At 42.3% G+C, this 13323-nt stretch overlaps 1 protein-coding gene across 2 annotated transcripts in view; it reads right to left on the minus strand.

Annotated features, from left to right (window-relative positions):
• Window positions 1–12942, minus strand: part of LOC114573210 (pleckstrin homology domain-containing family G member 1) — a 46044-nt gene extending 33102 nt beyond the window's left edge. The window contains exon 1 of one of the 2 annotated variants that reach the window (XM_028605232.1): window positions 12791–12942. Coding sequence is in view for 1 of the 2 variants with exons in the window: in XM_028605231.1 (XP_028461032.1) it covers window positions 4554–4563 (10 nt within the window). In the remaining variant the exon portion in view is untranslated. Of the gene's footprint in view, window positions 1–4553; window positions 4907–12790 lie in introns of those variants that run through there. The other variant, XM_028605231.1, reaches the window with a different exon arrangement.
• Window positions 12943–13323: the final 381 nt, after the last annotated feature.

Raw genomic sequence — 13323 nt, forward strand, 5'->3', positions numbered from 1 at the left:
AAATTCAAGTTATTACAAAATTCACTTGAGCTGCCCAATAACTATCCTTATTAATGGTAATGAAGATGCAAATATTGCAAACAATGATTTAACAAACACTTGTCAAATGTCATATGTCAAACTGGATCGACTTGACTATCAGAACACTGTTCATGTTCATTCATACCTGCGCATGTATAGGACAATGTGCTTAAATGGATAACTTCCCTCCATCGGTGCAGTCAGTCCGACACTCAAGTCCAGCCAGGTTTAATGACTCCTGCTACACTTCAGTTACACTCTTTATGGTCACCTGAAGTGCTCTTTATTCTGGAGTGGTCAGCAAACAGCTGTCAGCCCTCTTTACGGGCCTGATGATCTTCACAAGTAGCTCAAACAGCACTAACAGCTCTGTGAGTGTTTTGTAATAGGCATGTGAAAATGTGGATGTTTAACCCATAAACAAGTTCAAAATATTTCAAAGTATTATGTTGTATGCAGATGGATACAGAACAGCAAAAAAAAAAGCCTGTGTTTATTTTAAGTTGCTTGGTATCCCAAATCATTGGGTTTAAAAACAAAGTGACAATGTGTAGTATGCCGGTTTCAGCAACAAAGCCACGCGACTTCCAGGGAATATCCCTTAGCAATAAAACACAGCAGTAAAAAAAAAAAAAAAACTAACTTTAGAAAATACCCACTCTAAAAGCTCAAAAAGTTCACATCAGATTTGGCTGAAGTTTGGAAGGCATTCATGCAATGTGTAAAGACTGTGTTGTGCGAGAGAGGGAACAGGTGGTGAGTTTTGAAAGGAGGAATGTTTACAGTGACAATGAAGGGACAGATACACTGTGGATCAGGCCACGCAGACCGCAGACTTGCATGCAGTTCTACTAATGCTAGGTTGGGTGTCTGCGTTTGGGTGTCAGCAAGCTAAGTCCATTCAGTCATGGTTTTTGGGCTGCATTGGGACGGTCCGTGCGGAAAGTTGTGGACATAATGTAGATGACAAAATTTATGTCACGCAAATTATATTAACACTTTCTGGTGTGAGCAGACATTAAGAAAGAGGAGGTTAAAAGAGACATCATCATTTACAACCTGATATCAGCGAGGAGAGACCAGCTGAAAGAATGTGCCCCTTCTCACCCTTCTTTATTTTTCATTAATGTCAGTTACATCAAACCTGTCTGTCTTGATTCCTGCCTTTCTTTTCTTCCTTCTTCCTATTGTACATTCAAACTCAGAATATGTTTTGGCAGGTCATAAAGTAACGCCAAGTTCACTGTGCCATATGAGCTCCACAGGACATTCCTATGGGCTCAGACCAAGCCTCTCCAAGCATATACTTTACTATGTAAAAATACACATTGACCAGCCTGTGTATATGGCTACAGACCACCAGGGCTCATATTTGCATTTGGAGCACATGTGTTCATAACACTCCCTATTCACACTAAAATGACTGAGTCTCATCTAAAGGGACCATGTAAGAGGATATCTCTAAGGCCGTTGCGTCTCATTACTTTTGGAGTTACAGGGAGAGTTTACATATTTTAATTAAATTCTAAATGTAGATTCAGGAAAGCCAGATCCTCAGACTTTTTCTGAAATAGAAAGTTGAATCAAAATAGAAGATCCACCGAAGAATAAAACACATTTAAGACAAAAGGAAAGCAAAGCCAGGGAATGTTAAACTGAAACAGGCAGAATAAGAAATGTTGCCAAGAAATGATTAAGTGTTAAAATATATTTATTCGAAGTGTGTGTAAAGCAGGTAAATTGTACTTTTGTGACAGATTTGCACTCTCAAAAGCCCAATTATGTAGTAAAAAGGTGCAAGTCTGGTCTCACAGGGACAAGAGGACATTTAATACAACATCCACAGGTACCCAGTTTAATTTATCTGGAAATGACCAGAATTTGAGGACAAAGACTGGAGCTTTTGTCCCAGAGAGGAGTAAGTTGACCACACACTTTGTACAGCTCATGGGTCCTTTAATCAACCTTGTTTGTCCGTGTGTGTTCTTGTTTATGCTGCAAAAGGCCTACCAGATGGCAGCTGAGTTCAATGCTTATGCAGTCTTATGGCACCACAAGCATACAGATAGATCGTTTTCATGCAAGTACAAAAGTTGAAAGTGAAAGCATCTCATGGAGTTATAGCCCATTAGTTTTTGTCTTTACTTTGGCAACATATTAACACAATTTAAAAATACAATGTAATGGGAAAACATGGTGGGAAGAGGACATATGTGACTGTGAGAGATTGAGAAATGAGGAGAGGACCCAAAGGAATGAAAGTAGGAAGATGAGAAGAAAGGCCAGAGGTCAAACACCACCCACTCCCTTGCTTTTTCTCTTTTCTATATCCCACTCGCTTTGTCTCATTTTAAATCCTGCCTTTTGTAGTAAATTCATTCTTAAAGGTTTTTTGTCTATCTCAAACCAATCTACCAAATTCTCTTACCACCTTCAACTTTTAAAATATCTTCAAATGCAAACAAGTTTTTGTTCCCTGCAGTCTGAGCAGTGACACAACAGCACAATGAAGAACCTAAGTCCCTACTGTCTGTTTAGTTACGGCCTCACATCTTCCGCCGCGTCCACTTAAAGGTCCGTCTCTGTTTGTGATAGAGACGCAGGCCTGATCTCAACTGACGCTAAGAACCTTAAAGTGTCACTCAGGATTTCACACAACAGCCAAATGACTGGAGCCGGGGGAGGAAGAAGAAGAAGAAGAAGAAGAAGAAGAGAGGGCAGAGATGGGTGGAAAAAGAGAAGAAGAAGAGAATAAGCATTCCTTCTTTACTGTGTTGGCGCAGAACAAGCTGCACAAGCTCCAACGATCTCAAGACAGTATTTCAAACATCTCAACAGACGTCATGGCTGGTTACGACAAGAGTTTAAACTTGAGGTGCGACCTAATAGACTCCTATGGCTTTCATTGCCTCACAAAACATGGTTTAAGCAAACACGCACACAGCTGGGAGGCTAATTAGCAACAAATGGCTTTTTCTAACGATAAAGTAAAACCATTAATATAAATAAACATCCGCCGAGCACGGTTGCATTCACACATTTTACTGTATACACGCAGATTAACACCCCCTTATCTTCAGGTTGTGTTTATGAGATGAGAGTTAAGTCCGAGAGTCTAGTAGAGATTCTTTGTTTGTTATTGACACTGTGGACATCAGCGAAGAATGTGAAGTGTAGTTTCAGCTGACAGCACCGGTGTTTAAACTCTGTGGGAAAAAAATGTCCACCTGCAAACTTACACCCCCTATTTTCAGACACACACTCTCACACCCACCCTCGGGATACCCACGCGACCCTGGCTGCACACACCCTTGGCCTCCCTCGGAGTGTGACACACTAGCCTCATTCTCTGACCCGATTGGATTGCAGCCCAGTGGGAAAAAAAACCTTGCCACTGGACTTTCTGCATTCACTTCAGTTACACTGAAGTCCTGCAGCTCCTATAGCGATACACACACACTTGGGTGGACACTGAACCATGAGATTGGAAAACTATTGATTTGTTTTCTATATTAGAAGGATTACTCTGAAGGGATCCACCCCTCCCCCCCCTCCAACTCTGCACCCTGCTTTCCCCTCCACCCATCCAGCCTTTTCAGGGCTGTGGTTCCTAGCACGTGAGTGCTCAGGATGGGGGGCAGATGTCCTTCCAGAGGACTGGGCTAGCAGGGTGGGAGGAGAAGAACGGAGGGGTCCATTGTCTGTAGCACCTCTAAACCAACCGCTGACCTTAAGGCTCTAATTTGGGTCACAGGCTGCAGAATGGCATCTCAACACTCGGTCAAAGCTACACCCAGCAAGAGGAAACTGACACGTGCTGTCCTTAAGTGCAAAAGAGTTAGAAGTCTATTTTATTCATTTTCTTAAATGTATTCAGGTAACTCTGTAACTAACAACAAAGTATATTGTATAACCACTCGGATCGTGAAAGGACAACAGAAAGCTGTGTGCACCATCATCTCCGCATCATTAGGAATTTAACCCGCGATGTCTGCGAGAAAGCAAACACGCTCCATTCAACACCAGGGGTGAGAAAACAACCAGTAGACGTTCATACAACGGTACTGTAGAGAAACAGACGCTGCAGAGGCACTTCACACAGCGCTGTCAGCTGAGGAAAATAAAATCACACACCCACCACACAAAAGAGCTACTAAGACAAACAGCCGAACCATCAACAGCTAGTAAATGGACCTTGTATTTATAAGTTGCTATCTGAAGTTTGACTACTTGAAAAGATCCACTTTTTATACATTTGTTGTGTTGCCACACATGATATCTTATTCTGATCATCAATAGCTTCCTCATTTCACCAAAGTATCGTGCATCGTGTAACCCTGTTCTACATGAATATGGTTTAATACTGTTTGATGAAGCTTGCAGACATGCAACACCTGCGACAGCAAAATCTAGTCCCACCACATCACAGAACCACTTCCCCTCTGGAAAAAAACTTGTGAGTGTCTATAATTTAAACATGCTGGGAAACATCATTGAGAATATTTGAAGAATAAAAAAAAGCTGCTGCTTACCGGTAGGCATTGTGGCTTGGCTCCAATTCAATAGAAATTAGAGGGAATGAGTTTATGAAAAGAAAAAAGTGAGGCCCAGGTTTAAAGGAAAACAGATTTCCCCGAGCAGGTCACATATCCAGAGTATTCCAAACAGTATTCCCAGCAAAATTCTCTTAGATTTCCAAAATCATTGTGGATCCTTTCTCCTGGGAGCAACTGTGCATTCCACTCATTCAAAATATACACAGGAGCATGCACTCTCAAGTTTTCTTCTCAACACAGACACTCAAACACACTCCTCTGGCTGATGTCTTTTCTTTCTCTCACTTCAGTTTGCCAAGGATCTCCTCTGTCTGAATATCTCTCTCCCTCCCTCTCTCCTGTGGCAACACATCCACCGCCTGCATGTGTGTGTCTAAAAGTGTTCATATGTGTGTTTGCATGCAAGTGTGTGTGTGCGTGTGGTTGTGTGTGTCAGAGTGAATGGCCTCTCCTCTCTACTGCTCCCTCCCTGCTGGGTATTCCCCTCCCATTGACTCCTCCTCCCTCTCTCCCACAGCAAATTACAAGGAGCTGGGAGTTCCTCCTCTCCATTTTCCTCTCTTTCTTTCCCTTCTTTTATCCCCCCATTTCATTTCAGCCTCTTCTTCTCTCGTTCCAAAATCAAACTTTTAAGCTCGGTCCGTAACGCTTCTAGGGCTGGCGACACCTTTTGTGTGTGTGTATCTGCTGCATGCTCAGCAGGCAGCTGAACTGCACAGCTCCAGAGATCACACACGTATACACACTTTACAAGGAGGAGAGAGAGAGGGGCGGAGGGTGTTACGGCTGATCAATAGGGCTGGGAGCCAGCTCAAACAAAAGCTCCTCATCCACTGTGAGACACTGCACCGCTCATTGTGTCCCACATCAGAGAAAGGCTGGACAGAATGAGCGCACAAAATGTCAAAAGTGGGATTCAAGACATACCTACATGAACATCAGTTGAAATGGATTAATTATACTAACACGTTTGGCTTGTGATCCCTCAAATTACTTTTTTTTTTTCAATCTTCCTTTGAGGAATAAACAGTTTTTCTACAAATCCACCTTTTTCACTTAACAAAACAAACTTTTCAGTGCGTCTGTGTTTAAAGGGACACTACACAGCTTTTATAAATTCATCAAAGTCAAGTTGTATAATGCTTTCTGTGGCTCTGGGGGAGCTTTCCAACATTTGAAAAAAATAACTGAACAGTACAAAATGGACATGTGAGGCATTTAGGAGCTGGGGAGGGTTTAATAAAAGACACTACTGAGTTGTATTGTGGTAATTTTAGGATATTTTTGTACTAATACTAGGGAGTTAAAGTCAGGATATGTCGACCTCTGCTGCTTTGATTGTGACCGTTCCTTAAATTTCAATGTGTCTCTTTTAAGCCCCCGACCTTTATGGAAGTGCAATACTAAATCCCTTTAACATTTGTCTAAAAAAATTTGTCTAGCAGAAATAAATCCTTTATGTTCTTATCTTAGGACCCCTCGGATTCATCTTGTGACCCTGCATAGGTGTCACAATTCCCCAGATTGGGAACTTCTGCTCTAAAAAAGGTGTATAATTTGAAAAAGCAGTTATAGTTCAGGACCGCTCATGGGTCCCATAAGGAAGACACACATGAGACAATAGACCCTCAGTCTCAAGCACTAAAGCAAATGTGTTGACTATTTGTCGTCCCTCTGTTAAAAGACAGGGACTGGTCCCAGCAGCATGGGGTCCTGCTAACACCACGCCCTTCTCCTCACCAATACAATAATAGAGACCCCCTGGACTACCCTCACACATACACACACATAAGGACCAGAGCCCAAGAAGCACAACCCCTTTCTCTAATGGTCTAAGGCTCCGTTGACCCACGAAGCCCCTAAACCTCCACTCCCAATCTAAATACTCACACACACACACACACACACACACACACACACACACACACACCTCGGTTCAGCCATGCACGACCTGTTGATGACAGAAACCTACAGCAGCAGTCCGGCTTATCTGATGCCCCCTGTATGCTCGGACCGCCTCCCTGCAGGAGATCGACCAGAGAAACAATATTGTTCCCTTTTTTACTGGATATGACAATCAGTATATGAGCTGCAACACATGTGGACACAGTAAAAGGAGGGTAAAAAGGGAGACGGTAACTCTGAGGATATTGATAAAATCAAAGATTAGCTCTACTTTATGTTCCGGCTGCAGATTTAATCAGGCAAAAGAAGTCTTAAGCATCTTTCCCTTGAAGAAAAAGATTGCAGCAGTGTGTGGTTCACTAATAATATATTGATATCATCTGAGGATTATCATTTATTAATAGTCCAGTCTGTAAAATGCCTGTCACACCAGAAAGGAATAGTGCAACATTTTGTGAAATAAGCCTATTCACTTTTTTGCAAGACTTAGATGAGAAGATTGATACCACTCTCATGTCTGTATGCTAAATATGAGGCTAAAGCCAGGAGGTGGTTAGCCTATCTTAGCATAAAGACTAGAAACAGGGGAAACAGCCTGGCTCTGTCCAGTGGTAAAAACATCTGCCAACCAGCACCTCTAAAGCTTGCTAGATAATACACTGTATCAAGAAATGTAAAATTAACAATTAGCAAAATACACTACAAAAGTGGCATTATGGGAAATGTAGGATCCAATGTTTTTAGGATATGTCTGCCTCTGCTGCATCAATTTTTCCAACTCTTTTTAAAAAGAAATCTGTCCCTGGTAAGTTCCTAGACTTTATATAGGTGCGTTGCTAAATTGCTGGGGTAGTCCAATTAAATGATTAATTGTTTTTTATTTATTTAAATCAACTAATAGTTTTTGCACTACTTGCAGTCAAGTCAATTATTATTGGCTCTGCTCCGATGTTTTTTTATTATGTCATCCCTATCCACTCAGAGAGCAGATTTCTCTCAAACTTCCTCCATGCACCCAGAGTCAGAATTGATGGTTTTGGAGTTGCGTTGTTGCCAAGATGATTGGGAGCCATAGCGCTGTGGTGGTCACTATGACAACAGCGAGGCATTTATCTCCAAGACAGAGTGGCATGTGGAAAGACAGAGAGAAAGAAAGAGAGCGAGCGAGAGAGAGAGAGAGAGAGAGAGAGAGAGAGAAAGAGAGCGAGAGAGAGAGAGAGAGAGGGTGGGAGAGAGGGAAGAAAATACTTATTGTCAATAAACCACTCCATTCCTCAAAACGCTCACTGCAAACAGTGAAACAAGTCACAGGGTTCATACTCACTCCATTCAACTTTTACTGGTACAAACACACACACACACACACACACACACACACACACACACACACACACACACACACACACACACACACACACACACACACACACACAATCAACAACATTGTAAACTCAAACTTAAAAGACCACAGCCTTTTGAAAATGTTTTAGAGTGTGTGTGTGTGTAATCAAAAATAAAAACTATAAAAATCAGTTAAGCATGTCCTGGAGGGACAAGGGCAGGCGGAGAACTTTATGGATGATTGTTATTGCAGTGGGCAGTGTGTGTGTGTGTGTGTGTGTGTGTGTGTGTGTGTTTAAGGTTGACTCTCTTGCGCAGACAGCCTGACAGCTTCTTCATTTTCTCAGCTGTCCACAATTTAAAGTGCAGGCTGTTTCTGTGGTAACACATACAGTGCATAGGTGGACTAAACTGAGGGAATAGATTCAGACTGAGAGAGACTGTGACTAATGACAGGCGTTTGTGGGTGGAGGGGTCATTCATATACAGTTTCCCCCTCCCTCTGTGACCCTGTCTGTCTTTGTCACTGGGGAGATGGATCATCTACAGACTCTTTGTTCTTGTCACCTGAGCTCTTCATTTACCCCTTAACACACAGGGTTTTTTTTTCTCCATTTTCCCCATTAATTAACTTTAAGGTTTGAAAATTCATTCATCACTGTCTGAAAGTCCGACATATTCTGCAAGTCCTCCAAATTAAACGGCAAAATCACACAGTGTGTTGTGATCTGACGCCCCTATCGGCAGCACAACATCATTTGTCATCATTTGTTTCCTCCCAAATCATTAATAATCACTGTTGAAAAATAAATCAGTTTTATGATGTGACAACACTATGGTTAAGGTTTAGTTTAGGCCCGACTTTTTCAGGTTTAGGGAGAGTTTGTGTCTTGGGATGAAATAAGCACTTCTTAAAGGTCTGGGTTGAAGATTACTTCATTATGGTTAGGTGACCTTCTATGTCATGGTTACAGTAAAAATCAAATAGTTAAGGTTATGGAAGTATATTTTGCTTTGTTTCACCCCAATTAATCAGTAGCAAATGACGCAAATGTTTTTCAAGTTGATTAAAAAATATGCCAATTAAACATTTTGGGAAATATGCTTATTCGCTTTCTGGCAGAGATATGCCTATATGCATAAGAAGATTGATACAACCCTCATGTCTGCCATGGGGGCTCACTGTCATGGCTCACTCAAACACTTAAATAGACTAAAGGCGTATTTAAGAATATTTGTAACATCTGTGCTACAAGTCAAATTGTCTGCTGTAAAAAAGAGCATCCAGGCTATTATTTAATAGACATTTGCCCAATATTCATCCTAACATTATAAGTCTTGGTAAATGTTGAGATCTCTCAAGTATTTAAAATTTGTTCTGTGAATTTGAACAACCAACCTCCTTACGCAAATTTGAGGTCTTTTACCATTCTACCGTTGTCGCTCTTAATACTACGTCATCTTAAGGCTCCGACACACCAACCCGACGGCCGACCTTCGGCAGAAAAGGCAGTCGGACTGACTGACTCCCCGAGTTGGCCAAAAAAGTGCCTCGGAACACACCAAAGTGACGCCGACTTGAGCGTACACTCTGCGCGTGCACAAGACACAATACATCTCCAACAGTAGGCGGCGCTAATCTGTATTGTCGCCCAAAAAATGAAAACCGGCAGCTGATTGGACAAACGCGTCACGTGGGTCTGGCTTCTCCCGAATTTCAAAACCGACCTTAAAGGTCCCATGACATGGTGCTCTTTGGATGCTTTTATATACGCCTTAGTGGTCCCCTAATACTGTATCTGAAGTTTCTTTCCCGAAATTCATCCTTGGTGCAGAATTACAGCCACTAGAGCCAGTCCCACAATGAGCTTTCCTTAGTATGTGCCATTTCTGTGTCTGTAGATATTGAGGAGGAGAGAGGGAGGGGCAAGGTGGAGGGTGGGGGTGTGGCCTTGACCAACTGCCACTTTGCTCGTTTGAAAGCCATGATGTCTCTCTCTCATGGGTGGGCCAAATTCTCTGGGAGGGCAAAGCAGAGAAAGGGGAGGTAACCTTGCTCCTTATGACCTCATAAGGAGCAAGATTCGAGATCGGCCCATCTGAGCTTTCATTTTCTCAAAGGCAGAGCAGGATACCCAGGGCTCGGTTTACACCTATCGCCATTTCTAGCCAGTGGGGGACCATAGGCAGGCTGGGGGAATGCATATTAATGTTAAAAGACCTCATAAAGTGAAATTTTCATGCCATGGGACCTTTAATGGCAGTTCGTTCGGAATACGATCTCATATTGTACAAAAATAGTTCACCGAAACGTGTTTCTGAAAACATTTTAAGCGAGAAATAGGCCATACAGTTGCTGAATCTGTCTTCATTTCAGATCGACAAAGGTCAGTTTAAAAGATTTTCGTCAGATTTTGAGAGCCGTTCGCCACGCTCATCCCGTTCGTCATTTACTGCCCACTGGCCAATTCAACAAGTCAAATCGGCCCAAATGAATGCCAACGACTCCTCCGACTGACGACGGAACTCAACAGACTTGAGTCAGTGACCTCGCCAGACTGTCCAACAGCCGATAATCGGGTTGGTGTGTCAGCGCCTTTACAGCGCTGCGGTCGAGCCGCTGCTAAAGGGTGATATTTGCGTCGGCATCCAACGCTGAGAGCCACTGACCAAGCGTCAGTATTTGACGAGTTGGGAGTGAGAACGAGTTGGTAAAATCTACAGTCCTGACTAACTCTGCAATATCCTGTATTGATTTTCTCTTTCCCAGATTTATGAGGTTTCCAGATTCACGGCCGTTATTCCCTCGGGCCACAGCAGTCTGCTGCCAGTGCTAGGTCAAGTCCAGGAATTTCTGACTATTGCCAGCCAGAAATCCGACTGAGGCACCAGACTGAGCTTATATAAGAGCAGGAATCCCTCAAAATTTGACCATAGCAGTGTCCAGGAAAACAAGGAGCGTCTTCGCCATTCCAGCAGACTAAACAACAGAGACACAGAAATAACTACAGCTGCTACGTCAACAACAACAAGGTCAACAGCCGCAGCTAATGATAGAGCTGGGTGGCACCACGACCATAGCAGAACCCAGGAAAAGAATTTACGATGGGAGATAATGTCAGTATTCAACTATGCAGCGAGTTGGTATTCACATTAACAGATGCAGATAAACGACAAAAAAGGAAATCACCGGGAGGAGGAGAGGAGAAAAACAGGTGGTTTACAGGAACTATAACTTTCATTTCCTAGAAGTGAATACTATTTGGCTGGGGGGATTGCAGATAGATATTTCTTTATAAATCAACACAAGCAATACATTGTTAATGTTTACTGTTCATTTTCTTTCTTTTTATTGAGTTTGTGCAGCATACAGTAGATTTGAGTTATTGAGTTATATAGATTTTAAGTATTGTGCTTAATTTCTTTATAGTCATGTATATTTTGTGTGTGTGTGTGTGTGTGTGTGTGTGTGTGTGTGTGTGTGTGTGTGTGTGCGCGCGCGTGTATGGGTATGTGAGCATGTGTGGCGGATGTACGGAGGAAGCTGTGTTTGGCCTCAGATTAAAATGCAGGACGAGGGTCCCGCTCCAGGAAAGGAGGCCAGCAGAGCACAGACATAGGGACTTTTGTCCCATTAGGGAAACACGTGACATATACTAAGCTAATACAGTATATATATATATATATATATATATCCAACTTATTTATTTATGTGTAATATTTACAATTTATATGAGAATACAAAATAATATGTTTCTTGAAGTAGGAATGTGTTTATGCACACGTATGGTCTTTTTAAGAGCAAAAGAATAGATTTAAACTTGATTCAGGGGTATATTTGAAATAAACTGTATATCCATATATAGAGGACATTTATCCCTGCCTTTATGAAGACTATATCATCAGGTTATTATCAAGAATATCTAAACCAGTTTTATGATTAGAAATACTGGAACATTATCCGAATGCAACTATCTGATTTGTGGCGCGCAAGTAATACCTTAGACTAAAAATATGTGTAAAGTCTCATCTAACATACAATACAAACAGCATACAGGACCAGAAACCAGGGCCACAGTAAAAAAGATGATCAACCATCATCTAAAAACCATAAATCTTAATCATTAAGATTTATTGCATGAGTCACACATGACAACGAATGAGTTCATCCCATTTGGTCTGTCCCTCAGAAGCTGGGTGCTCCAGTTAGAGCTCCCAGAATGAGGACACACCACAAAGGAGAACACAAGTGCACACACACACGCACACACGCACACACGCACACACACACACACACACACACACACACACACACTTGGGTAAGAGTGCGACAAATATTGTATTGCAATTACACTATAAAATAATTGTGTCAGGTAAAAACTGACTAATTACCTTTCTGTTGTATCAAATGTTCATTATCAAACTTTCCCTAGGAAGATAGGGCACATCTGTTAAAGCTATGATACTTCTGAGATTTAAGATCTATTTTTTAGACTTTGTTTTTCTAATCAAAGTCTTAAAACTGCACAGCAAAGATTGTTTAATTAGGTTACCAGTGTCACTTCAAATTGGATTTATAAGTCTTCAAACAAACACGCCTCCAAAAGCCATGTTGATCATCCTCTCAGATACACAAAGGTAAAAAGCATCATCATTATTATGCCCACCACTGACTCCCAAGCTTAAATCCAGAGAGGTAGGATAAGTGCTGCAGTCTGACACGGCTCCTAATCAGACAAGTGGGCAAAGGTGCCAATAGAGTCATGTCAAATTGAGACTTTGGAGTCGACCTCTACAATTATGATTAAATAAAGATCTGGGCTGTTGAGAAAAGAAAAAACTCTGCACTGTGTCGCCTGAGCATATTGTAAGAGCAGAACCACTGACAGTAAATTACACAAAAAAACTGAGGGCACACTCTGTGTCATGGCAGTTTGCAGCACCACACAAAGACAATGACAACTCACCTCCGAGAGACCATTCCCACGATTAGCCTTTCCTCAGCTGCTGATATCCCAGTATCATGTCACAGGTTAGATCCATGTTCAGGCATTCGAAAAGTTTCACACCACACATACAGTCTTGGAAACGCAGACTGGCTTTAGAGAGGTAGGTAGGGCTCGTGTCAAGGCGGCCCTGTCCGTGGTCCACCCCTCTATGAGGTCAGTTTGGAGAGAAAGAGAGACACTGAGAGGAAAGAGGCAGAGAGAGAGGGGAACAGATGGAAGCAAAACACAACTGAACTAACTGCCCACTGGGAGGGGAAGGGGAGAGAGAGGGAGAGAAGAGCTTGCACATCCAAGCAGCCCACTTCCTGACCAATTACTGCTGCAAGACTAGTCTCTCTCCCTCTTTCCAACTGGACCCTCGCTCTCTCTCCTCTCTCACTTAGCGGTGTGGGATCGCCACAAGAACTGGAGAGCGGCCAGCATTGCAGGCGACACAAGTGACAGAAATCGAGAAGCGAGCCGTCGTTAAAATTGTGAAAAGGGAGAGGAGA

Source organism: Perca flavescens, chromosome 18, assembly GCF_004354835.1.
Source record: "Perca flavescens isolate YP-PL-M2 chromosome 18, PFLA_1.0, whole genome shotgun sequence".
NCBI lineage: Eukaryota > Metazoa > Chordata > Actinopteri > Perciformes > Percidae > Perca > Perca flavescens.